Here is a 22,957-nt window from a genome sequence, read left to right on the forward strand (position 1 = left end):
CCGCAACGCCGCGCAAGAGTCACGGATAAATGGTCATACCCCGTGCACACTTGTTTGGCCGACAATTTTTCTACATGTTTTGTATCCCAAAGAAAAAACAAAAACTTTTATGTATATGAGCTCCTTTTTACTTCTCTGTGGTTCACGCATAGAAAACTGTACTAATGAGTTCTTAAAAATTTGAGAAAATTAAAAAAAGCATTTTAAGCCATACAAAAATTTTAAACCCATAGGAATGTGAATGTATGTTTCATATACTTTTTTCAACTTATATTTTAGGTAAAACAGATGTATGCATGTATTTATACACAAAAAGTTTACGATAAGTCTAAAAATTTAAATTTCTGTTTATGAAGTATGTATGTATGTTTATAGTCTAAAGTAATATATTATAAAGTAAATTCTTTAAATTCGATAGTTTTGTGGCCCAAATGTCGCACAGAATGTATCTGTATCTCTCCGATGTATTGACAACCCTGACCGAATTTCGTAATTTCGAAACGAACGAATTTAGCCGGCGAAGTGGAGAAGAAAATGTCCGCATCGACGGACCAGGATCCCGTGGAACTAATGCTGAAGAAGACCGGCTGCATAGAGCTTCACTACAAGGTGCAGGAGTGCATCGCCGAGACTGGCGACTGGAGGGCTTGTCAGGAGAAGGTAAAGGAGTTCCGGGCGTGCATGCAGAAGTACGTGGAGCAACAGAGCCAGAAGTATGCCCACGTCAAGTAGCATCCTGCAGAAGTTCCTCAGCAACGGTTTGGCCTTCGGCAAGTCCACCAAACTGGCGCTGGTGGTCCGAACCGACCTGAAGATGTCCAAGGGCAAGACAGCGGCCCAGTGCGCTCATGCGGCGGTCATGTGCTACCAGAGCTCTGTGCAGGGAACCAAGCTGCAGAACGCCGTTCTGCAGCGTTGGTGTCGCCTGGGACAGCCGAAGATAGTGCTGCGCGTGGACAACTTCGAGCAGCTGAACTCCCTGGAGCGACAGGCTCAAGAGTCGAACGTGGTGGCCGCCATGGTGAGGGATGCCGGTCGCACTCAGCTGGAATCTGGGACAGCAACGGTCCTCGGACTGGGTCCAGCCCCTGCCGAAGATCTAGACAAACTCGTGGCGCATTTGAAGCTTTTGTGAACTCTTAGGTTTATGCAACGTTACAAATAAAGTACAAGTAATCAACAAGTGCTCAGGCGGCGGTCTTTTTTCCCTTGGAAACCGTGGATATGGTAAGGGACACTGCTTGGCCGAACATCTCCACCAGGTCCGAAGTAACTCGCTCCGTGATCTGCCGCAGCTTGCCATTGCCCTCGCCGCAGATTAGGCGCTCGATTCGCGTGGTGGGGCACTGAACCTGCACGGATGTGTAGACAACATCTGCAAAGGGAATCGGAATTGGAAAGGATTCCTTTGCGGGTGTACAGAAAAGCTCACTTTTTTCCACACTATAGTACTCGATCTCGCACTTCAGGTTGTAGGGTATCTCCTGTGGCAAGTAGTCCAGCAGACGAGCCCGCACACTCTCCACAATCAGTGCTTCTGGGCTGGAGTCCGTATGCATGTCGGATGGGTATTTCCAATCCCTGGGCTTTGCCTGGCCCACCAGGTAGTTCTGCATCTCCTGCAGCCCATTGCCGGTCAAGGCGGAAACAAGAAACACGTCGGTAAAATGGCTCCAGCTAGACTCCCGCTTGTTGATTCTTATTTCCTTCACAGGAGCACTTTTCGCCTGGACTTCCCGCTTGCCAACTGTCAAGGTGTCGTTGGTGAGTGTCTTGATCAGATCCAGCAGCAAACGCTTCGACTTCAGGGCGTCTATCTTGTTGAGCACCAGGAAACTGGGCAGGTTGCTATACGCCTTCAGCGTATCCAAAACAGTCGGATGCAGTTCCTTCCTCGTCCAGGCATTCGAGGCGTCGTGCACCACGGCGATGATATCCGCATGCTGTATGGCATGGCGGTAGGCACTCTTGAAGTTCTGGTCCAGATGGTGCCGACGAATCTCATGTTGCGTGACCAGACCCGGCGTATCGTAAAAGACCAACTGCGTCTGGCCGATGGTGTAAATGGCCGTGTTTGACTGACGAGTGGTGTGCACCTTGGCCGAGGTGGGACACACTCGGTGGTTCACCGTGTTGTTGATGAACGTGCTCTTGCCCACATTGGGCACTCCAATTACAGCGATGTGCAGCGACCGTTGCTCCTCTCCGGGATTCCTCGATTCTGCGGGCGGTGGGCGCGTGGTCGTAGCCACTGCATCGTTGGTTTGGGCGGCGCCGGTCAAGCTGCGCACGTTCACCAACAACAAATTGTGGTTTTTCGTGCAATTCAGCAATTTTAACGAACTGGCAAACAAATTATAGCGCATCTTGCTATTTACACTGTTTACGCTAAATAAATTACGATTTACACAACAGCTTTGTATATCGATATCGCTATCGATTGTTGGTAGTGGTTTGTTTATTTTTATTAATCACTTGTTTAATATTTTGGCGCCAAAGTTGTTGCTTTCGTTTTCTAAGTTTAGAAATTATGCATATAAAGTTATATTTTTGTGTAAACCATTATTAATTGATCTAAAATATATTACAAATATATAATGAATAACGTAACGTTTCTTACAACTAAATGTTTTGCTCATGTTTTTGTTATTGATTTATATATGTATACAACATAAAAAGAAAGAAAAGCTGAAAGCTCTTTATAATTCTCTCGTGCCATTTGTATGTAAATAATTAGATTTTTACTAACGATTAGTATTGGCATTATTATCAGGCTAACAAGTCACAAAACCGGTTTGAGAACTTGTGTGAGTCGCGCTTTTCTTATCAATTTTAATAATTTGCGTTCGAACCGCTGGGAGAATAGATTTCAATTGGGAACAAATTGGCTTTCAGTCGCTATTGAGGCCTCAACTTGGCAAGGCGAACTTAGATTATAGTTCCCCAAGAAAACCGAGCAATGTTATCGCCACAGCTTCTGATTCTATGTTTGATCTTAGGGGGACAGCTGCTTTCCTTGGCCGATGCTGATCCCATGATAGAGATCTTCAGATGGAAGCAGATGGACTTTTCCAATCGCGGAAATGATCTTCTGAGCTCGGGCGGAAGGAAAGACAGGCCCAGCTTTTCAGGTTAGTACTCGTATAGATAGATTTATTGGTATTTACTTAATATACACTTTTTTTATGGTTCAACTAGCTCCGGTTGTCTTTCCTGGGAAGTATTCTCGTCAAAAGCGTGAGATTATGACCTCCCGCGATACACCGGTAGTGGTCAACTCCCGCGCCGACAGTGACGACCGCAACGCCTCCTACATTCCGTACAACAACGTGCCCATGGGAGCCACTCACTTCCGCGGCCGGGTCTTTGTCACGATGCCTCGGCGACGGGTGGGCATCCCGTCCACCTTGAATTACATCGATCTGGCCGAGGACGGTTCGGATCGCAGCCCCAAGCTGCGGGCCTATCCCAACTTTGCGCTTAATCAGTTCAACGCGAGTGCGGAGAACCTGGTGTCCGTCTACAGAACCTCCGTGGACGCATGCCAGCGTCTCTGGTTCATCGACACGGGAATGCTGGAGTATCCAAGTGAGTTTTTACATTGGCATGTTATATAAAAGATCAGGTTCGATCCCTATTAATAATAGCCTTCCTAATCCGCTGACCTAGAATATAAAGTAAAGAAACTCAATCATGATTCTAATTTCCAGATAACCGACAACAAATCCGCCGTCCCAGCATTTGGGTAGTCGACTTGGCCACTGATCAGGTGCTGAAGCGCTTCGATATTCCGGAGAGCATAGCTGAGACGGGTCGCGGATTGGCCAGCATCACCGTGGATGTGAAGGCGGGTCAGTGTGGCGATGCTTACGCCTATATTCCGGATCTGGTGTACCGGCGCCTGTACGTCTATCACCTGCGAAACGATAGAATCTGGTCCTTCGAGCACAACTACTTCAACTTCGATCCCCTCTCCGGGGATCTCAGCATTGGCGGCCAGGCCTTCCGCTGGGACGATGGCATCTTCTCAATAACTTTGGGTACCCAGAAACCGGATGGGAGTCGGGATGCCTACTTCCATCCCATGGCCAGTACAAATGAGTTTGTGGTTTCCAACCGGGTTCTGCAGCAGGAGTCCAACGCCGCACGCTCCGATCATGGAAACGATTTCCGGGTACTCGGAAACCGTGGTCCGTCCACCCAGTCCACGATGCACGTATACGATCCGGGGACCGGTGTGATCTTCTTCGATGAGATCCAGCGCAACGGAGTGGGCTGCTGGAAGACCAGCCAACCAATCTCTGCGGAAAACTATGGGTCCGTGGATTCCAATGCCGAGGACATGATTTATCCCAGCGACTTGTCGGTAAGCAAATGGTTTGGGATAAGTGAGAAAAAAGTAATATATCACATCTTACTTCTGTAGATTGACGAGGATGGCACCATTTGGGTCATGTCCAACTCCATGCCCATCTTCATCTACTCCACACTGGACACGAGTATATACAATTTCCGGATCTGGAAGCAGAAGGCTTCACTGGCCAAGAGAGGCACAGTTTGTGAGTAATTTGTGTGGAATTCCTAATGAATGTTGAACAACTTTGTTATTTAATTGAAAATACATAAGTAAGAATCACGAAATTTTCGAATAAATGGGTAGGTTTACAAATCTACTCTTTAGATTATCAAAAAATCTTAAAAGTTTAATAAAGAGATATAGAAGCAAAATAAGAGCTCGCTCCCAGTCACTGCTGCTCTTATCACTTAACATTCTGAGTTAAATTTTTGAGCCGCAGAGCACGTTTAACTCAGTTGAACCCAAGCTGAGGGAGACAGTCACAAGTGGGTTTTCAGCCAGGAAAGGCAAACGACCGGAATCTTATACAGTTTTTAAACGAAGCTATATAAATGTTATCGCTGGAGGTTCTGCTCCTCTGCGCAATCGCAGGTTTCCAACTGCTAATCTCCGCAGATGGAGATCCCATGATTGAGGTCTTCAAGTGGAAGCAACTGGACTTTTACAATCGCGGCGATGGCTATAAGGATTTGTGGAGCAGGTTCTGCATTCCAGGTAACTCCAAAAAGAACAACTTGAAATACTTTCATATTCGAAAATCAGCAAATGTCGGTGAATCACTAGGGTTTTTTCCACATAACATTAAAAAATGATTCTAATATGAATATATATTTTTAATCACCATTTTATCATAATTTGTATGAATAAAAACAATGTATGAAATGTATCACAATTGTTTTTCCTATTTACCAAGATCCGCATGTCTACAACTCCCGCAAGTGCTTGGGCTCCTCCAATTCCGGAGCGAGCTCCTATGGAACCTTCATCCAATACAACAACGTGCCCCAGGGAGTGACCCACTTTCGAGGACGCCTCTTTGTCACCGTGCCACGGCGACAGCCAGGCATTCCGTCCACCTTGAACTACATCGATCTAGCCAAGGATGGCTGGAGTCAGAGTCCCCACCTACGGGCCTATCCCAACTTGGCGGTGAATCAGTATAATGCGAGTGAGCAGAACATAGTTTCCGTCTATAGAACCTCCGTGGATGTCTGTGGGCGTCTGTGGTTCGTCGACACCGGAATGCTGGAGTTTCCCAGTGAGTATTTACTTTAGATGTAAGGTGATCCAGGTCAAAATTATACCATATATATCAGATAATCGCCAGCAGATTCGACGACCAAGCATTTGGGTGATCGATTTGGCTAACGATCGCTTGCTGAAACGATTTGAGATTCCGCAGAGAATAGTGGAGATCGGTCGTGGACTAGCCAGCATCACAGTCGATGTGGCCACTCGGAGGTGCGACGATGCCTATGCCTACATTCCGGATTTGGTCAATCGCAGACTGCACGTCTATCACCTGCGAAGCAATCGAATTTGGTCCTTTGAGCACAGCTTCTTTAACTTCGATCCCCTTTCTGATGATCTGAACATTGGTGGGCAGACCTTCCGCTGGGACGACGGAATTTTCTCGGCCACCTTGGGAGCATACAACCCAGATGGTAGCAGGGATGTCTATTTCCATCCCATGGCCAGCACGAATGAGTTTGTGGTGTCCAATACCGTCTTGCAGCAGGAGTCCAATGCAGCACGGTCTGATCATGGAGATGACTTCCGGCGACTGGGAACTCGTGGTCCGTCCACCCAGTCCACGATGCACAAGTACGATCCGCGGACCGGTGTGATTTTCTTTGCCGAGGTCCAAAAGAGTGGAGTGGGCTGCTGGAAAACCAGCAAGACGTTCTCAACCGAAAACCATGGCTCCGTTTATTCCAATTCATCGGAGATGATTTATCCTAGCGACTTGACAGTAAGCTCATCCTTTTCTATTTGTAACCTGGAAGGGAAAATTAACTTCGTTTTTAATGTAGATCGACGAGGAAGGATACATTTGGGTGATGTCCAACTCCATGCCCATCTTTGTGTACTCCAAGCTCGATGTGGAGAAGTACAATTTCCGAATCTGGAGGCAGTCGACATTGCTGGCCAAGAGGGGAACAGTTTGCGAGTGATTTGCGTGGAATTACTTTAATTAATGTTTCGCATAAGTAATATTTTTATCGAAATAACACACGGAAACTTATTAATAAAATAAATCAAAAAGCATTTACATATGTACCTTTTAAAATTGCCTAAATTTGAGTACTCATTTTTATCACATCTTATATGTTACGACAGATGCGTATGTCTTTTCGCACGAAACAAATGAAAACATGAAAGAAAACAACATCAATGAACAAAATCAGAGGCACTCCAATATTGCATAAGGATACTAAGTTGCACAGTTGTGTGTGTGTGTGTGATACGCGTGTATATGTTATAACCTAAAATACTTGAATTTCACGTTGTAAATTTCTCATAACTTTTCCGCATCTAAACAAATTCGAGGTGTAAATTTTGTAGCCCTTCAAAGTGTCAGCTATACATATGGTGTATATAGATCTATATATATATATATCTATTCAATTTGTATATATATGTACGAGTTTATATAAAGTTTTGCAAAAAATATATAGGTTGCTTTTGTATATGTTCCTCAACGCTACACCTAAGTCCTTTAAGTAGTTTCGATCATAGTTAATATATGTAGTGTGTAGTACGTTATATAGGGAAATGATTCTACCAGTTCTAGTTGACTATATAGTGGCTGCGTTCATTGACCTTTTCGCGAAAATGGAATGATTACTGGCCCGGGCCCGGCGCTATTCGAAATTGATTCGCGTATAGCAGCTTATTACAGTTGAGAGTTTTTTGTGGTTATATGGAATCGTTCGTTATAGCTAGTGACTACTGCACTAAGTAATCCTTGTAGCCGCGCAGCGACTTTAGCTGCTTTTTCAGCTTGGTTATCAAATCCGACGGTTGCACCAAAATGGATATATCGCGTCCCACGGAGTTCAGGCGGTCGCGTATCTCGAAATCCTTAAAGAACAAATTCAGCGAACGACCATTGATCTCGGTGAGCATCCAAAAGGTAAGTGAATTGCCGTCGCACGATTGCGTCTAGGATGAATTCATTTGTTAGGGTTTATTTATAAGGTCACCAGGTCACGTACCTTGGGCGGAAGACCGTGACGTGCGGCCAAACTGTTTGGCACCACATCCACGATTGTCGAAGTGTTTCCATCCCGAATCAGACCCAGGCACTGACCCTCGCGGTCACGTCGGATGGCATAGGCGCGGCCAAATGGGATTCGTCGCAGCAAGACCTCAACCTGTGTGAAAAGAGAAACCAGGGATAGTATAAAATTGGGCAACTATGGATCTTAATCAACTTACAAACAACGTATTGGTGTTCCTTATTATCTTGTTGGCCTCCGCTGCACTGCTGATGCTCACGCCTGCTATGGACAATAGCTGATCACCGATGTGTAGGGCATTGTAAAGCACGGGGTGCTCCTTTTGCTTCCAGCCGGCAATCCTGTAAACCCAACGAGTTAGTAAATTATACCAATTTTGTATACAATTTCCAAATATAATTCGGCTAACTTACCAAACGCCACCGAAGGCTTCTACCCAAGCGATAGAACCTACACAGTCCTTGCGCCTAAGATTCAGTCGCACTCCACCAGGATGCATAATCTCGCGACGCAGCTGCATCACTTGCTGCTCACGCAGCGTCAATCGCTTGTTGGGCGACTGCTGCGCGGGATTGGTGCTAGACGGAGGTGTTCCCTGTGGCGGTGGCTGCATCCGAAAGGCTCCGTTTCGGGATGGCGTAAACTCGTTATTGTTAGCGTTACGCTGCGTTGCAGCCTGAGGGACCCGCTGAAGAGGCGCCTGGGCATCGGATGTGGACGAACTGCGTCGCCGCTGCTCCTGGCTGTCACCGGTTACAATCGAGGTGTTACTCCTTTGCGCTGGCGTAACTTGGGTACTATTGGAGCTGGAAGGCGTTGATTGTTCAATGTTGTTGTTCGCGGCGCTGGTTGACTTTTGCGATGCCTTCGTTTTCAGTGGCGTGTTCAACAGCTTTAGGTAGTGGAAATCCCTTCTACTTGGCCGCGAACTAATCACCAGTTCGGTTAGTCCTCGGGTCAACTGCGGCATCGCCCTGCCGGCTACACTGGGGGTCACTGGTTGCGCTGTTGCCGGCGAACCCAAACGTCGACGTGGCAAAGCTGGACTGCCATTAGTCACTGGCTGTGTGGTATTCGTGCTTGCCACTCTTGTGGGACTTCTTCTGCTGGTGATGGGAATGCTGGAGGAAAGGAAGACCTTCTCGTAGTGGACATTTCCACTGATTATGGAGTCACTGCCCTGTTCTGTATTTACGCTTATATTCGTGATGCCCGAGGTGTTGGCACTGAGTATTATCTTTTTACTTAATCTGGGAGTCTGCGGCTTGGCAGGATTAACAGAGGAAGAGGCTGCGGAAGAACTGGGTGCACATCCTCCGGCCGCTGGATAGCAGGTGCCGTAGACAGCCACCGTAGTGGTGGCCTCTCCATCACCCAGCACCTTTACTTTCGTGGTGCCCGACACCTGTGAACTGGAGCCATTGGACGAGTTTTGCTTGATGGGCGTTGTATACGGATTACTGCTACTGGACTGTTTGCCAAGGACTTGAATGGTACTGGTACTGCTACTGGCGTTGGACGGAATGATTTGTACGTTGCTTTTATACTCGTGATGGGTCTGGGTCGGCTGCTGCTTGGTATTAGTCTGGGGCTTGCTCTTAACCTCAGGGAATCGAAACACCTCAGCGGTGGTGGTGTTCTTGGGCGGCAGTTCGGGTGGCTGTTCCTGGCCACTGTTGGCGGTATTCGACACTTGGATAATTGTGATGTTGTCCTGAGAGTCCGCACTGTTCGTAGGAGCGACGCTCGAAGATTGTGATTGGAGGGGCTTGCGTTGCGGTCGCTTTGATTTGTCTGCCGCTCCAGCTGACATGGATCGTGATGTTTGCGGTCTAAAAGAAAACAGGAATACATTTTGATATTTAATAAATAATGCTGACGTCTTAGTAGGCTGATTTCTAAATCACAAGCCAGTTTGATATTAAAAAATCTTGGAGACATGGCCAAACCGTTTTCTTTGACCGAGGAGAAGCTAGATGACCTATTTGTGCAGGAGGTTGTCAGTGTGGTTAAACTGGTGGACATGTTGCCCGATAAAGATAACATTGTGCCCACATGCACCCGATGGCTCAACATCTTCCAGCAGTCGACGCCGAAGGAACGCTTTTCCAGAAACTATATGCTACTGCTCCTTCATAAACAACTCAATGATCACAAATCTTTGGGTTATCCATTTACGTGGCCGGGCAGTTTCCATATGGATTTGCGCACTCTTCACCAAATGAGCCTAAAACCGAATCCCGCAAACGGAAAAGATGTTGTAGACTGCAACTGTGATGCAAGTTTGAATGAGGAGGAACTGTCTTCTTTTAGTTCATGCGAGAATATAGTGGAGGCCAACCGTAGGTTGGTCAAAGAAAACACTGCACTGTCAAAGGAGTCGAAGGAGCTTCAATGCCTGATCGATAAGTTGCAGGTAAAACAAGCGGCGGACAAACATGCCATTAAAAGGATAAATGATGAGATTTACATGCTGGACAAGGAGAACCGATATATGAAGCGAATTTTCGCCTGCTCCTCAATCACAGCCCTAAAAAAGCTATGCCATGGAGAGGATCCGGGGATGTTTTTCGACACCATGTTCAGGGTTCTCTGCGAAGACGTATCCGACCATCAGCAGGTGCAGCACTTTAACGAGCTCTTCAAAATTTTGCTGCATGCCCACATGGATCACTACCGGCGGCAGCAGCGTGCTCCTCTGATGGAGGAGGCAAGCCAAAGTTTTGACAATCTGAAAGCCAAGGTGAGCAAGAGATACAAAAATGTGTTGGGCATGAAATTGGATGCCGAAAGCCACGAGCTCACCCTTAGTGCCATGAGATACCTGACCATACTGCGGAAATTGTTCTATGCCACCTTTGAGGGCAAAGCTAGCACCAAGAAGGCTGCGCTAAAGTTCCTGCAGCACAACTACGAGCTTATGAGCGAGATGTTGTAGGATGGATTCACTCACCTGGGTATCAGCCGTTCGCATTGCAGAATGTGCTCCAAATTCAGGACTTGATCTACAATTTTAAAGTTATATTTTGTACAAATTAAATATATTTTAGTTAAATAAAGAATATTCATACCGGCAGAAGCGCGCTGTCCAGTGACCACCACGACGTCAACGCGAGCTCCATTCTCGGCAAGCACACATGCCTTGCGCAGCAGGGGCGACAGGTATTCGTCATCCGAGAGATTCAAGTCAGCATCACTAGTGGACGGTTGCTCCGCTGGGGCTCCTTCAGCTACAGCGACATCTTCCTGACCAGAGGCTGACTCTACCGACTCACTAATCTGCTCGCTGTAGGTGCTTATGGGATCGGAGAGCATGTTGAGGAGGTGCTGCGTCAATGTGTTCGACATGGCAGCGGGAGCAGGGGCTGGTGGTGCAGGTGTGGTGGGCACTGGACTTGATGGTTGCTCAGGAGGTGGCGCTGGCGGAGCCTGATGGCTGGGTGCCACCACACGCTCGACGCCCGGTACCAGAGCCGCCGGAACTGGAGGAGGTGGTGGCAGTGGCGATGTGGGATCCCGCGTGGGCAGCAACGGTGCGCGCACTTCAGGTAGCTTCGTGTAGAGGTTTTCGCGCGGCGACAGAATCTTCATTTCGCGCAGCTTGGAGCGCAACGTTTCCACCCACTCTTGCATAATTTCCCTGCGAATACAAAAGCGAAAGTGAGCTGTAAGTGGTGCAATCTTAATTGGAGTTGCGTGCGGGGAGCTTTTAGTTTTACCAAGAGACGGCGTGAAAGCGCAACACCTCGTGGCTCAGCGTGACCACAAACTCGAACTCATGCGAATTGGGGATGAGGGCATGGGAGATGTGCAGGGTTTCCCGCAAGGAAACGGCCCACTCCGGCAGATGACCAGCTGCCTGACGAGGTTCCGCATATCCCTCCAGCAGAGCTTCCGTATCATCGTGAACGCAAAACACCACCCAGGAGCACTCGGATTTCTGAAAGACATGTAATGTAGTAACCAGACACTAGGCGGAGTCTTTTGGTGCCACCCACCTTGGGCCCGACGGTCAGTCGTTTCCCATCCGCTGTCAGCCGTTTGAGCCATGTGTTCTTGTGAATTTCCCGGAATTGGGCACCTGCTCCAGCCCCACCAGCACCTGGTACGCCTCCTCCTCCGCCCGGGGCAGTCGCGGGCAGTGGAGCAGGTGCACTGGCATTCCCGCTGGATGTCGCAGGTGCTGCCGTCGCCGCCGCTGCCATGACCGCTTCCCAAAACTACGGTGTGGATTCCTGCCTGGGATGGGCTTCTTTTGCATGCCTTGGGCTCGTTGCTCTCCGCTAATTAAGCCCACATTTCACTCGCTGCGTTATTGGGCCACGAAATATGCTGCATTTTCTTGGAAAATCAACTGGGAAATCACGACGCCATTTTTGGTATCGGTATTTGGATATGGGTATCGGTATTGTTCCACAAAAAACTTATCGAAAGTGCACTGCATTAGCGGTATTCATGAAATTTTAAACATTTTATTAGCAATAAAAACTTTATCAAATTTTAATTACTACAAATCAATGTTAATTATTTATCCGCTTTTAGGATGTTTTTCTTTTATACTGCTTAATTACAATAACCTTTCTGCAACACCTTATATAAATGTAAGAGATTCGGATGAAAAAAAAAAGTATGTAAAAAGTTAGGATTAGGCGTGCAATGAAATTTTGTCATGAGTAACAGGTATCTGATAGTCGAGAAACTCTCTTACCTCTCATATAATAACTTAAATGTCAATAAATACTACCAATAAATAAAAGGCTGAAATTAAGATCAGTAAATTATATTCACTTTCCATAGTACCTATGGAAAAAAGAAAATATTAAAAAAGAAAACTCGCAAGTTTTTATGCCATAATAATACTTCTTTTTATTGAGATTTTAAAAATCATTTTTGATATTTTTTTGCTTGGTTTTTTGTATCTTTATATCACACGTAACGTAAGTAATGTAGTAGATCTTTTAATGCTGTCTTAAGTCACTAAATCTAAGGTGATTGAAAAAATAGAAATTCATCTTTGTCTACATGCCGAAACGAATTTTAACCATATTAACAAATCGATGAGGGCTTTGTGCATTTGCATCAAACAAATTTTATACTTAAGGTTACAAAACTACTTGTTATTGCAGAGTTGTTGTCTGTAGTCTCCTCGATTAACACTAGATATACATATTTATGCATGATGTTTGTATAAAGAGGCGTTAAACATTAGTATCTCAATTCGTTTAGTTCACTAGATTACAATGGTAGGTAAATTACAAAGATTGCGAGAGTCAGAAGGGAAGGTTAACAAGCGCTTCTTGTTACTTGGGCGTAAGAACGTACAACGAGTTAACAATGGTGAAGGATTACTTTAAAAAAATAGTAAACACGTATATTTCACAAGATGATCAACTTAAAACGAGTGTAGACAGTGGGCGGGACGTTAAATTAATTACAATTTAAACTACGATTAAAGTCTTTGAATAGAATTTCAATTTAACGACATGACGGCTACAAATTCTGTTCGTTTCTTTGTTTGTTTCTAACACAATCGAGTCTTGTTTGTTGCTTACAGTTGCTTTAGCTGGAAATTGGCATAGTTTAGTTATAGTTTAGATTTAGTTGCTTGTAAAAAGTCATTTGTTTTCGTTTTGTACGTTAATACCAAAGTTTTCACTAGCTTCAGCAAGCGCCTGCGTCTGCGTTTCTCGATAACATTTTGGGTTCGGAATTTCTGGGCTCCGAATTTGACGGCAAACAATTCTAATTTCAATGTACTCTAATGTACGTGACATAGTTGTTAATTTGTTATTTGTCTGTTCTTAGTATTAGTTGTGTTTTTGTTTCTTTGTTGGTTTTTCTTTTAAACATATTTTTTGTATTTTTGCAGTGGTTCATTTGTTTTTTTATAACGTTTTTTTTTTTTTTAAATATGATTCGTTTGCATTTCGTTCGCCTGCAATTGGAGTTTGTTGGTATCTTTAGATTTTTTTCCAGCATTTTGGTATCTTGAGATAAGATATTCCTGAGCCACTGCTCCGAATGCTCCATCAGGCTCAACTTGGTCAGAATATCAATCTCAATCTCATTAGCGGAATCTGTTAGTCGAGTCTTAGCAAAGGATCTTCAGTTTATCTAAGGTTTTTCGCGTATGAGGTCCACGTGGTACGGGTTCGGGGTGGTTTGTGATTTTGTGGCGGGCAGGAGGTATGGGCTGGCTTTATGAGGCAGGGAAATCTATAACATGACAACGCGGAACAAACTCATCAGCCATCGGGTTCAGAACAGACTTTTCAACATCACACTGGCTCTTAGGCAGTGCGGAAAGTGCCGTGTTCTGCTCGTCCGTCCTGAAATAAGCGATTGCAAATTAGCTTCAGTTCATCAATGGTAGCCAGACAGCCACTACTCACTTGGCCTTCTCCCATTCGTTGATCTGCTCCTCCAGCTCGTCTTCTATCATGGCTTCAAAACACTCCTGCATAATCTCTTCCTCCTCCAGCCGTTGCAGTTCCTATTAATGTATTAGTTTATTCGTTAATCATAAATAGGCGATTTAATCTTACGTTCTTGTCGAACTCCTCCTCGTTCTCCATCCACATGTATTCGGAAAAATCTGGCTCATCGTCGATGTCTGACAGCGACTCGTCGTCGTCCACTACGTAAATTATTTGATCCGTCCAGTCCACAGATGGCACTTTTAACAACATATTGGCTGCAAGGGGATAGGATTCGGATTACTAAAAGCGAACTTATCAACAGTTGGTCTCATATTTCTCGAATTATAAGAAATATAAGAAATATATATATGAATCTGAGGTGCCACGGAAATATGTTTACATAGAAGGGATTCGATTGATTTATAAATAGATTTAATTGCTTAATTACAACTTTATCTCAGGAGTTTCCGACTTCTGAGGTTCTCAAACAAACATATTTCTCGTAGCCTACTAAACTGAATATTCTTTTTCTGTGCTTCTAATTTCGAATGAATTTTCTAGTTTCGTTTGACTTAGGCAAGCTCATCTGTATTTAAACAAATCGTATTTAACCGGCAAGAAGCCGGAGCAGTTGTGTTTTCGTTCTACGAAACCGGTTTTCCGTCATTACCACGAGATAAACAAAACCAAAATCGCACCTATACAGGTGTAGGGGCTAACACTAATACCTATTTGTTTATATAAATAAGCGAACATTTTCTCTTTTCTTTTTGCGCAACGTTTTTTTGTTTAGTGGTGTCTATTTTTTGCGTTGTGGCCGCGGCATACAAGAATTTGAAAACAAAGTGACTCAGCTTTTGGTGCAAGAGCGAAAAGAGCCCCAAATAAGTGGACGTACTTGTATGCTATATATGTACATATAATATAGTCTATAATTTAGTACTACATCCGATTAGAATTGTATAGGTTTACTACTCGTATCACTTTTAGTCCCGTTAAACATTTTATGGCGTATAGAAATGCCGCTATCAGCTAAAAACAAACAAGCAAACGTGTGAAATAACACGAAAGTCAAGAGCGGGATTTATGCAAAACGCAATAAGCCAAAGGCGATGATTGTCATCGGTGAAAACGAGAAGTTTGTGGGCGTAGCTATCATGTTGAACGTGCCTGTATCGTTACATTGTGTACATATTTTCATTATACAGTTTTTATTATTGTTATTTTAATCACGTAATTTCCTTTTTGTTTATTCTACTTACAATATTTGCACTCTAATAATTGCAACCGTTTGACATTTTTTATGAATTATTTGTATGAAAATTAATATTTTTAGTTATTTATCTTTATTGAGGGCCTAGTTGGTTACCCGCAACTGTGCGGACATTTGTTTACAGTTCTCCATACATATGTAAGTTTGGCGTGAATGTTTATTTCACACAAGATTTGATTGCCCTCCATTCTAGCTTTTTATTGCCATTGGCAGCTCTAATCACACTATCAATAAATGGAATTTTTTCTGCGTCTTCCCACTTGTTTACCTAATTATTTATAGAAATCAGCTGCTTTTATCAGCAAAACAAGGCGCTTGGAAAAACATAAGTAGGATGGCAACTCTGTCCCTTTACTGGTGTACGTGCCGCCACACACACACGGACACGAGTGAAGCACATCGAATCGCAAGTAGAAGTTAAGTTAAGCGTCCATATTTTAAATGAAATTGCGAAAATTAAAATGTATTTGCACGACAGACTTGACGAAATTCGTGCATACATTTAGTATGTAAAGTGAATATGCAGAAAACACAAAGGAGGCAACAACAAACACACACACATACAAATGGGCTCTCAAGTGCAGTGGTGTTGGTGTGCCCGATTGAATGAACCTCCCTCAACCCAAAAAAAAGAGCAACAACAAACACAGCAGCGGCAATGATAATACATACAGCGCACTGTTTCATTCAAGGTAACAAGTGTTTAAAGTTTAAACATTAATATTCTTGGGGTTCGTGTACTTGGAGTCTAGCATGGCCCACGCACACGTACACAGGAAGAAACCAAGTAGTCTTCTAGCATTAAATGTTTTAATTTGAAGTACACTCAAGGCAATAAATCACTTTACTGCTTGGCAATTATAAATTCGAATTTCTACTAGTAGCTTTGAGCTTTTAAATTTTCGAAAGCAATTGACTTATATACCCTTGTATTGTATTTAATTAACTGATAAAGCTATCAACTTTCTTGCCTTCTTTCTGACTTTGATGTGCAATAAATAGCCTTGATTTATTTTATTATTATATTGCACGCAATTTTTTTCAAGTGTAAGTAGGGAACACCAAGATAATGTTTGATCCGACACTTGGCCTTTATTGATTTGTCCAGAAGCGGTTTTAAGTGAGCGTTTAAGTGTTTTGGCGGAAGCGCCAAAAGGTAAATGAAAAACCAGGAAGCCAAGTTCTCTGACTTCCGCCTTTCCCCGCGCACAAATAAATGTATGTACATATGTACAATGTTTGGGATTATTTAATTTGTTTAATTCGATCTACTACTCACTCTCAATCCTGCCGAGAAGTTCGTCTGCTGTTGCACTGGATATTTTGGAGCCACTTCCTCCGGGAGACTTGTTGTTGTATTTGTCGATGATGGTCGGTTGGTTGATTTTGTTGTTGAAGACTATCCTTTTTTTTTTTTTTTGGGGGTTGCACTGAGAATTTTGCGTCGCTAGAAAATCGAGGGGAAAACACTGGCAATTTAGTGTTTCATCCAATCCAGATTGTGTCCACACGGAGAATTTTGATATTTCTATTGCGAAACGTATTCGACTATGTGCTGTGTGCGGAATCACGTCAGTGAACGTCAAGCAAACGAATTGAAAAAATTGAAATGATTAATAAAGCAAGGTGGAGAAACATCGATGGCACTATCGATGCATCGATACTCCGCTGCGACTATCGATGTTTTCCCACATAGATGTATAGCACAACGAGTTATAGCATACGCTTTCTAGAAATATTAATATTTTTTCCCAAGTATTGGGATATATGCGATTTCGCACCATTAAGGTAGATAAATGAGCTATTTCTTCATCTTACAGTATTCAGCCGGGACTCAAACCAAATCTATGCGTCAAATCAAACAGCTATCGATTGCCGTGTAAAGAATATGAGTATTTAGTACATTGACTGCCAATAGATGTTTGCTTTAACACATATTTTTGAAACATTGAATATTTGTGTAATTTTGTTACTTGATTTGTAGAAAACTGTTCGTTCTGAAACATTTGTCAGCTTGCTTTATACAACGGTAAGACTATCGATAAGATTGAAAGATACGATGTGTTTTACGCGGTTGTTTTTAATTTTATTTAAAGATTGGGTTGAAGAAAGTTTAATTGTCATTTAAAATTAAATTGATAAGTATATTGTATTAACATCTACTTTATTTTTATTTTAACACAATTAACTCTACATTTCTAGTAAACAAATAAAATGCCTCGAAAGTACAAAAACGATAAAACATTTAAACAAATAAGGGCTAACTATTCGATTCCTGAGCACTTGGTGATCCAGTTTTCTCCTTTCTGCTACGAGGATCCCAAGGTTGTAGGTTCGTACTGCTGCAAAATGCAAATACTAACATGGCCATCGTATTAAAGGCAATCAGCGTCATCAACACCACATTCCACTCATCCTTGCTGCCCTGCAAGTTAAAAAAATTAGTTTAATCATAAGCTACTTGTATTTAAACATACAGTGTGGACCAGAGCAGCGACAAGATGGGGAGCTAGGAATCCGGAGAGATGGGCCAGTCCATTGGCCAATCCCGAAAGCAATCCCGCGAAGGAGGGCGCAAAGTAGAGCAGCGTGGGCCAGTAGCCACTGAAACCCATATCCGTAGTGGCCATCATGAAGGCAAACATCACAAGAACTAGTATTTTGTCATCACAATCCGCCAGGATGATGACCCCAATCAAAGAAGTGGTCAGGATGCTGCCTGTTATTATAAAATGGGATATAACAGAGAGATTGGTCATGTTTCTGGAGATGCTACGGAAATCTATATAGGAATCCACTAAAGGAAGGTGTTCTTTATAGATGTCTGTGTCACTCCGATTATCGGTAAGCCTTACAGATCCCGTACAGCATTCTCCGCACACAGTTCTGGTCAGGACCCACGCGTCGTTCCACATAGCTGCCACCCAGGATGCACATGACCTTCGAGCAGATCCCGCCCAGATACGGCGCCGCCGAGAGAAAGCCCACCTCGCGCAGATCGAACTCCATGGCCTCGCGCATAAATCGCGGCATCATTTGCACAATCACCAGGAAGGTGTAGGTGTGGAACATGTGGGTCAGGATGAAGGCGTAGACGGGCGGCGCGGCGAGCAGGCTCTTCCAGGGAATGGTTACCACCTAAAAAGAAGGTATTTAATTTATAATTTTAAAGTTAAAAGCACCAAAAAAACTCACAGGCTGCTGCTTTAGTCCCAATTGACTCTTGCCCTGCATCAGGTAATCCACCTCCTCATCCGATATCCTTGGATGCTGTTCTACGGTGTCGTAAACGAGAAAGCAGCAGGCAATGCCGAATAAGAGGCCAACTCCACCGACTACATAGAAGGACAGCTCCCAGCCGTAGTTGCTTAGGTAACTGCCCACCGGGTAAACCAACATAGAGCCCATCAGAAGGCCGCTGTAGGCGAAGGACAGGAGCGCCGTTCTCTCTGTGGGATGAGCCCAGGTCACGAACAGCTTGTACATGGCCGGATTTCCACAGCCCTGTCAAGGAGTAGGATTTATATTTATCTATTAGTATCTGAAAGATGATATTCCTTACCGCCAGTAAGCCACAAATGACCAGATCAACCACTCCGGCCTCGAAACTAAAGTGCGCCATCGCTGGGAGCAGTATGTAGGCCACCGCCTCAAAGATCAGGGACACGATGAACAGTCGCTTGCTGCTGCACCGATCTGCCAGGTAGCCGGATAGCGAGATGGAAACCACGTAGCCATAGTAGTAGACACCCGGGAAGGTCAGCTCCTGGTTTCGGGTCCATGGTAAGTTGCCAGACTGCAAGAATGAAATTAAACTGAAATATTAAAGGGGGAATTTAATAGTTTCAGAACTTGTAGTGACTAAATTAAGTTTAATAATTATAAACTCTAGATTATCAACTCCATATTGTAACGGCTAAAAAAGGTGCTCGTTTGATTTATTTTTCTCCAGCTAAAAATATTAACTAATTTACTTATTTCCGTAGCAATTATTCACTTTCATTATTATTAATATATCATTATTGTTTATCTTAAATTCACAGATTAGTGTCTTACTGTTTGTTTAACTAATACTTAGAAATGCTAAAAAAATTAACTAGTTTTTATTTTTGTTTATTTTGACTTTCCCTTTCAGTGAGATATATACTTGCCTGAGTTTCCTGGAACTGTGGGTTAAAAACGACCCGAGGAGATCCACATCGCCCCGTGGCGGTGACATTGCCCTCCGATAAGCGACCCAACTCCGCTGAAGCGACCAGTGCATCCTCCGGCCGGGGCATGACCATCTTGAGGATGATCATGCCGAGCATGTTCCTCATGGCGGCGTGTATGCAAGTGGCCAGAAAGGCACATATGGCGTAGGTCAGGCGGACGGAACCCACCAGTCCGTGGGCGGTGGAGGCGCTGGACTGCGAGAGGCGTGGCAGGTTCCATGACATGCTGCTCATGGCGGAGCGGTGGAGGAGGCACAGCCTCCAGCACATATACAGGAAACACTACACTAATGGGGAATGTGGCGCAAACCAAGCGTAACCTCGGCTATGGAGCGACTGATTGGCATTCCGGCGGCAATGCAACTGCAAACGCCTGGCGATCGGTAAGAGATCTTACAACGAAAAATTATTTGCCATTTGTCACGATTTGCCGACTAGCTTATCGTCGCCCTCTCACCGAAACCGAAATATGGAGAATTTATCTGGCAACTGTAAACGGGCAGTCCACATATCTAAAGCCAACTGGGCAGTGCCGATAAGAATTCGCCACCAAATCCAAGCTCAGAAAGCTCTGCCTCTTTTGTACCTTTCCTATGCCAAATTTCAGGAGCTTAAAGCCTCAATAAATACGAAAATCTCCCAATATTTTAAAAACTGGAATATTTCTAAGTTTAATAAATGATTAAAATATGTTCATAAATAGTTCGTCACCAAGTGGAAAACAGTGAATTATATTGAAAGTTTACTTAAGTGAGCTTAGGGGTGGCGTGATTCGTTACCAAGTAAAAACAGTTAAGCGGGCTTCAATCCATTTAAATGAATGCTGACATATATAGGTTTAATAATGCTTTTTTATTACTAAACATATATAAATATTAGTGATTAGATACAAATAAAGTGCTTAACGATCATACGGTAACAATGAATACATTATTAATTAAAGTCGAGCTAATAAGGCACCCAACAGTTGACATCTATTAATGTGATCTATTTGTGTCCCGTTTAATTTTAGTTCGTCCAAGCAAATTGCTTAACTTGGCCAAGACAATGCTAGCAGGAAAATCGGGCCACGCGGACAAAAAAGCGGAGAGAAAGTAATCCGAGAAGGAAATTGTAAATAAAGTGTAATTGTATTGTGTGCGGCACGTCGCAAAACGCTTTTCACGTTCCGATTTGTGCAATCAGCGGAACTGCACTTTGCCGGGGCGAAGGGGTCAAAGTGCACGCTGTGACCAGTCCTCCACTGACAGCCAATTGGCTTCCGAATGGCCTGTGTCAGCCACGTCCTTCCACCCGCCCTCCCCCCACAGGGTTGAACTCGCGGCACACGTGGGGCACACAAATAGATACACTGAGGAAAACGGGCGAGAGGAAGTTCTGCAATCAGTGGGGCATTAAATAACTACTGTACTAAGCTGAGTTTGTAAATCGATCTGTTATTTTACAAAATAAATAAATGAATTATGTAAAAATGGCGCTAATGCTAGGAAATCGTATTTTTTAGATACCTTCATATATCTGTAAGTAAAAGTATCTGATAAATAAATTGGTTCCTTTTTACATACAACCAAATGTAAGAACTATTTGTACGAATCTCTTAATGATGGTATAAACTAACTAATCTAGATAACATTTTGTACAAGATTTTTTTCCTATAGTTTCTATGAATATATTCTTCGGTAATCGCCATTTCGTCAGCACAAATCCATTGATTAATTTATTAATGTTCGGCATTATTAGTTACTACTGTCTGTGAGCCCACAAATGCATTCGCATGCACTTTGCTTATCTTTTCGAACGCATCGCTTGCCTTCAATGCGCCGCGTTCTATTTTTCGCCTCGCCTGCACTATGTTTCGATTAAAATTTTGAATTTTTTATGAGCCGCACATGTTGGTTGTGGTAGTCGTGTTGTAGTCCTGTTCCTGCTCCTGCTCCTGCTCCCACTTCTGTTTCCATGCCCGTATCCGTATCCGTTTTTGTTTCTGTGATGTTCCGCTGTTAGCTCATTTGGCATGCATATGGGAAATTCGGGGGAGTGGGGGTTGTGTTCGGGGCAATGGGCACTGGGACATTTTACATATTTACAGACTTTTTGATTGATTTTTTATTTATACGCCGCATATGTCGCCCCATTCGAGTGGCTAAAGCTGCCCCTCTCCGCTCCCTGGGATTCCTTATTCAGTATTAGTAGTAGCTTGCTGGGAGCGCATATGTCGCCATCGAATCTCGAGGGCAATGCATTGTTTGCTATGCAAATAGCCAACATGTTACCATACTCGAATTTGGCATTACCTTGTCCTGGTCGCGTGTCCTGGCCAGGCAAAGCACCTTGCTTTCGCTCTAAAAATAGTCCTTTTGTCCGCCAGGGAGTCCCGTTTTTGCCGAGCCGCGAACTGCGAGCGGGAAAATCCAACCAATTTCCACACTCCACACTCGCTTACATTCCATTCTGGTCGTAAAAACAAATGTTGTGTACGCTGAAGGACCTGCACGCTTTTCCTACAACCGAAAATGACAAAATTTAGCAGTTGAGAATATAATATTAACCGCAGAAAAACATGGAAAAAATATGGTCTATAGGATAATCTGGGATAAGATATTTATTTAAATATTTAGACCAATTTTGATATTTTACTAAAAAAAGATAACTCCATTTAGAATTGTTATTATATTTATAAATAAATCACTAAAACAAATATAACTTAAATAAAGTAGTTCCAGTACTTAAAGTCATATGTTATCATCTCACATTTAAATATATTTATGATAACTAAGTAAGACAGATGTCAAGTAGGTGCCATAATGGCCATAAAATGACATAATAATTCCGTCTAATTGCTATTTTGGGAACAAAGTTTAACTTTATTTTTATTTATTACTATTTAGATTTAACCACCCACATTATTTAAAACTTAATTTTACATGAATACCAGTTTGTTTTAATGCATATACTTACATATAACCCTATTTTTAACTGCAATATCGTAGCTTAAATTAACAAGACCGTGACAAAAGCATTGCTAATCTCGAATAATCGCTTAATATTGTGCTATATATCCGGCAGGAAGTCACACTCATACACCCACTCGACTTTTCCTGACCAGCAGTATTATCCTGTCGAAAGGATTGGCTACTAGTGGGTCGGGGGGGTTAGCACTAGCCCCATATTTTGTATACGCCCGTGCTCTTTTTTCTCTTTATAGTATTTAGTTAGTGTTTTTATTTTGTGCTTGAGCTTATCCGACGAGTCCTTTGTATTCCCACCTGTCCTGGCCAAAAGGAAAACCGAGAGAGATGGAGAGCAAACAAGTGTTGTCCGAATTTCGTAGAGGGCTCAATTCCAATGCGGCCACTTGACCCAAATTGGATGGCTCCTCACTTGCTGGCAGGGATTTATTGCGGCTTATGTAAAATTCTGTGGCCCGCTTTCCTGGGAGGAAATCATTTTGT

The 22,957-nt window shown here is 43.5% G+C and overlaps 9 protein-coding genes across 9 annotated transcripts; 5 read left to right on the forward strand and 4 right to left on the reverse strand.

Annotated features, from left to right (window-relative positions):
• Nucleotides 1-469: 469 nt before the first annotated feature.
• Nucleotides 470-878, forward strand: LOC116801384 (cytochrome c oxidase assembly factor 4 homolog, mitochondrial). Its single transcript, XM_032720339.1, has one exon. The coding sequence runs from the start codon at nucleotides 535-537 to the stop codon at nucleotides 730-732; it is 198 nt and encodes a 65-aa protein (XP_032576230.1). The 5' UTR covers nucleotides 470-534; the 3' UTR covers nucleotides 733-878.
• On the forward strand, nucleotides 693-1,183 carry LOC6606590 (peptidyl-tRNA hydrolase 2, mitochondrial). The gene has a single exon (XM_032720338.1). The coding sequence runs from the start codon at nucleotides 716-718 to the stop codon at nucleotides 1,133-1,135; it is 420 nt and encodes a 139-aa protein (XP_032576229.1). The 5' UTR covers nucleotides 693-715; the 3' UTR covers nucleotides 1,136-1,183.
• On the reverse strand, nucleotides 1,120-2,407 carry LOC6606591 (GTPase Era, mitochondrial). The gene is made up of 2 exons (XM_002031356.2): nucleotides 1,433-2,407; nucleotides 1,120-1,375 (listed from the first exon to the last, which is right to left on the reverse strand). Exons 1-2 carry the CDS (start codon nucleotides 2,364-2,366, stop codon nucleotides 1,188-1,190), a joined length of 1,122 nt encoding a protein of 373 aa, XP_002031392.1. The 5' UTR covers nucleotides 2,367-2,407; the 3' UTR covers nucleotides 1,120-1,187.
• Nucleotides 2,408-2,885: 478 nt separating this feature from the next.
• On the forward strand, nucleotides 2,886-4,748 carry LOC6606592 (L-dopachrome tautomerase yellow-f2). Its single transcript, XM_002031357.2, has 4 exons — nucleotides 2,886-3,131; nucleotides 3,199-3,588; nucleotides 3,711-4,366; nucleotides 4,427-4,748. The coding sequence occupies exons 1-4, from the start codon at nucleotides 2,960-2,962 to the stop codon at nucleotides 4,565-4,567; spliced, it is 1,359 nt and encodes a 452-aa protein (XP_002031393.1). The 5' UTR covers nucleotides 2,886-2,959; the 3' UTR covers nucleotides 4,568-4,748.
• Nucleotides 4,749-4,841: 93 nt separating this feature from the next.
• LOC6606593 (L-dopachrome tautomerase yellow-f) lies at nucleotides 4,842-6,625 on the forward strand. The gene is made up of 4 exons (XM_002031358.2): nucleotides 4,842-5,071; nucleotides 5,271-5,615; nucleotides 5,674-6,329; nucleotides 6,391-6,625. Exons 1-4 carry the CDS (start codon nucleotides 4,909-4,911, stop codon nucleotides 6,529-6,531), a joined length of 1,305 nt encoding a protein of 434 aa, XP_002031394.1. The 5' UTR covers nucleotides 4,842-4,908; the 3' UTR covers nucleotides 6,532-6,625.
• Nucleotides 6,529-11,989, reverse strand: LOC6606594 (uncharacterized protein PB18E9.04c). The gene is made up of 8 exons (XM_032720336.1): nucleotides 11,598-11,989; nucleotides 11,319-11,539; nucleotides 10,671-11,239; nucleotides 10,553-10,604; nucleotides 8,013-9,431; nucleotides 7,799-7,940; nucleotides 7,576-7,734; nucleotides 6,529-7,522 (listed from the first exon to the last, which is right to left on the reverse strand). Exons 1-8 carry the CDS (start codon nucleotides 11,802-11,804, stop codon nucleotides 7,307-7,309), a joined length of 2,985 nt encoding a protein of 994 aa, XP_032576227.1. The 5' UTR covers nucleotides 11,805-11,989; the 3' UTR covers nucleotides 6,529-7,306.
• Nucleotides 9,504-10,668, forward strand: LOC6606595. Its single transcript, XM_002031360.2, has one exon. The coding sequence runs from the start codon at nucleotides 9,539-9,541 to the stop codon at nucleotides 10,535-10,537; it is 999 nt and encodes a 332-aa protein (XP_002031396.1). The 5' UTR covers nucleotides 9,504-9,538; the 3' UTR covers nucleotides 10,538-10,668.
• A 955-nt stretch (nucleotides 11,990-12,944) lies between the features above and the next one.
• LOC6606596 (polyadenylate-binding protein-interacting protein 2) lies at nucleotides 12,945-16,897 on the reverse strand. Its single transcript, XM_002031361.2, has 4 exons — nucleotides 16,571-16,897; nucleotides 14,145-14,293; nucleotides 13,992-14,092; nucleotides 12,945-13,928 (listed from the first exon to the last, which is right to left on the reverse strand). Exons 2-4 carry the CDS (start codon nucleotides 14,286-14,288, stop codon nucleotides 13,799-13,801), a joined length of 375 nt encoding a protein of 124 aa, XP_002031397.1. The 5' UTR covers nucleotides 14,289-14,293; nucleotides 16,571-16,897; the 3' UTR covers nucleotides 12,945-13,798.
• Nucleotides 16,898-17,485: 588 nt separating this feature from the next.
• On the reverse strand, nucleotides 17,486-19,975 carry LOC6606597 (sialin). Its single transcript, XM_002031362.2, has 6 exons — nucleotides 19,443-19,975; nucleotides 18,854-19,087; nucleotides 18,487-18,795; nucleotides 18,147-18,429; nucleotides 17,769-18,010; nucleotides 17,486-17,716 (listed from the first exon to the last, which is right to left on the reverse strand). Exons 1-6 carry the CDS (start codon nucleotides 19,773-19,775, stop codon nucleotides 17,552-17,554), a joined length of 1,566 nt encoding a protein of 521 aa, XP_002031398.1. The 5' UTR covers nucleotides 19,776-19,975; the 3' UTR covers nucleotides 17,486-17,551.
• Between the last annotated feature and the right edge of the window lie 2,982 nt (nucleotides 19,976-22,957).

Source organism: Drosophila sechellia, chromosome 3R, assembly GCF_004382195.2.
Source record: "Drosophila sechellia strain sech25 chromosome 3R, ASM438219v1, whole genome shotgun sequence".
Classification (NCBI taxonomy): Eukaryota; Metazoa; Arthropoda; class Insecta; order Diptera; family Drosophilidae; genus Drosophila; species Drosophila sechellia.

Excerpts from the sequence above, each read along its gene's own strand:
- LOC6606594 (XM_032720336.1), bottom strand. The coding sequence starts at position 11,804 with ATGGCAGCGGCGGCGACGGCAGCACCTGCGACATCCAGCGGGAATGCC. Across the intron at positions 11,240-11,318 it reads CGCTTTCACGCCGTCTCTTG|GGAAATTATGCAAGAGTGGG; the intron begins GTAAAACTAAAA and ends TTGTATTCGCAG. Across the intron at positions 9,432-10,552 it reads TGCGAACGGCTGATACCCAG|ACCGCAAACATCACGATCCA; the intron begins GTGAGTGAATCC and ends GTTTTCTTTTAG.
- LOC6606590 (XM_032720338.1), top strand. The coding sequence starts at position 716 with ATGCCCACGTCAAGTAGCATCCTGCAGAAGTTCCTCAGCAACGGTTTG.
- LOC116801384 (XM_032720339.1), top strand. The coding sequence starts at position 535 with ATGTCCGCATCGACGGACCAGGATCCCGTGGAACTAATGCTGAAGAAG.
- LOC6606592 (XM_002031357.2), top strand. The coding sequence starts at position 2,960 with ATGTTATCGCCACAGCTTCTGATTCTATGTTTGATCTTAGGGGGACAG. Across the intron at positions 3,589-3,710 it reads GGGAATGCTGGAGTATCCAA|ATAACCGACAACAAATCCGC; the intron begins GTGAGTTTTTAC and ends TCTAATTTCCAG. Across the intron at positions 4,367-4,426 it reads TTTATCCCAGCGACTTGTCG|ATTGACGAGGATGGCACCAT; the intron begins GTAAGCAAATGG and ends TTACTTCTGTAG.
- LOC6606593 (XM_002031358.2), top strand. The coding sequence starts at position 4,909 with ATGTTATCGCTGGAGGTTCTGCTCCTCTGCGCAATCGCAGGTTTCCAA. Across the intron at positions 5,072-5,270 it reads GAGCAGGTTCTGCATTCCAG|ATCCGCATGTCTACAACTCC; the intron begins GTAACTCCAAAA and ends CTATTTACCAAG. Across the intron at positions 6,330-6,390 it reads TTTATCCTAGCGACTTGACA|ATCGACGAGGAAGGATACAT; the intron begins GTAAGCTCATCC and ends TTTTTAATGTAG.
- LOC6606597 (XM_002031362.2), bottom strand. The coding sequence starts at position 19,775 with ATGTGCTGGAGGCTGTGCCTCCTCCACCGCTCCGCCATGAGCAGCATG. Across the intron at positions 18,430-18,486 it reads TGGGACTAAAGCAGCAGCCT|GTGGTAACCATTCCCTGGAA; the intron begins GTGAGTTTTTTT and ends CCTTCTTTTTAG. Across the intron at positions 18,011-18,146 it reads GAGAATGCTGTACGGGATCT|GCAGCATCCTGACCACTTCT; the intron begins GTAAGGCTTACC and ends TTATAATAACAG.
- LOC6606591 (XM_002031356.2), bottom strand. The coding sequence starts at position 2,366 with ATGCGCTATAATTTGTTTGCCAGTTCGTTAAAATTGCTGAATTGCACG. Across the intron at positions 1,376-1,432 it reads GTACTATAGTGTGGAAAAAA|ATGTTGTCTACACATCCGTG; the intron begins GTGAGCTTTTCT and ends TTCCCTTTGCAG.
- LOC6606595 (XM_002031360.2), top strand. The coding sequence starts at position 9,539 with ATGGCCAAACCGTTTTCTTTGACCGAGGAGAAGCTAGATGACCTATTT.
- LOC6606596 (XM_002031361.2), bottom strand. The coding sequence starts at position 14,288 with ATGTTGTTAAAAGTGCCATCTGTGGACTGGACGGATCAAATAATTTAC. Across the intron at positions 14,093-14,144 it reads AGGAGGAGTTCGACAAGAAC|GAACTGCAACGGCTGGAGGA; the intron begins GTAAGATTAAAT and ends ATACATTAATAG. Across the intron at positions 13,929-13,991 it reads AACGAATGGGAGAAGGCCAA|GACGGACGAGCAGAACACGG; the intron begins GTGAGTAGTGGC and ends CGCTTATTTCAG.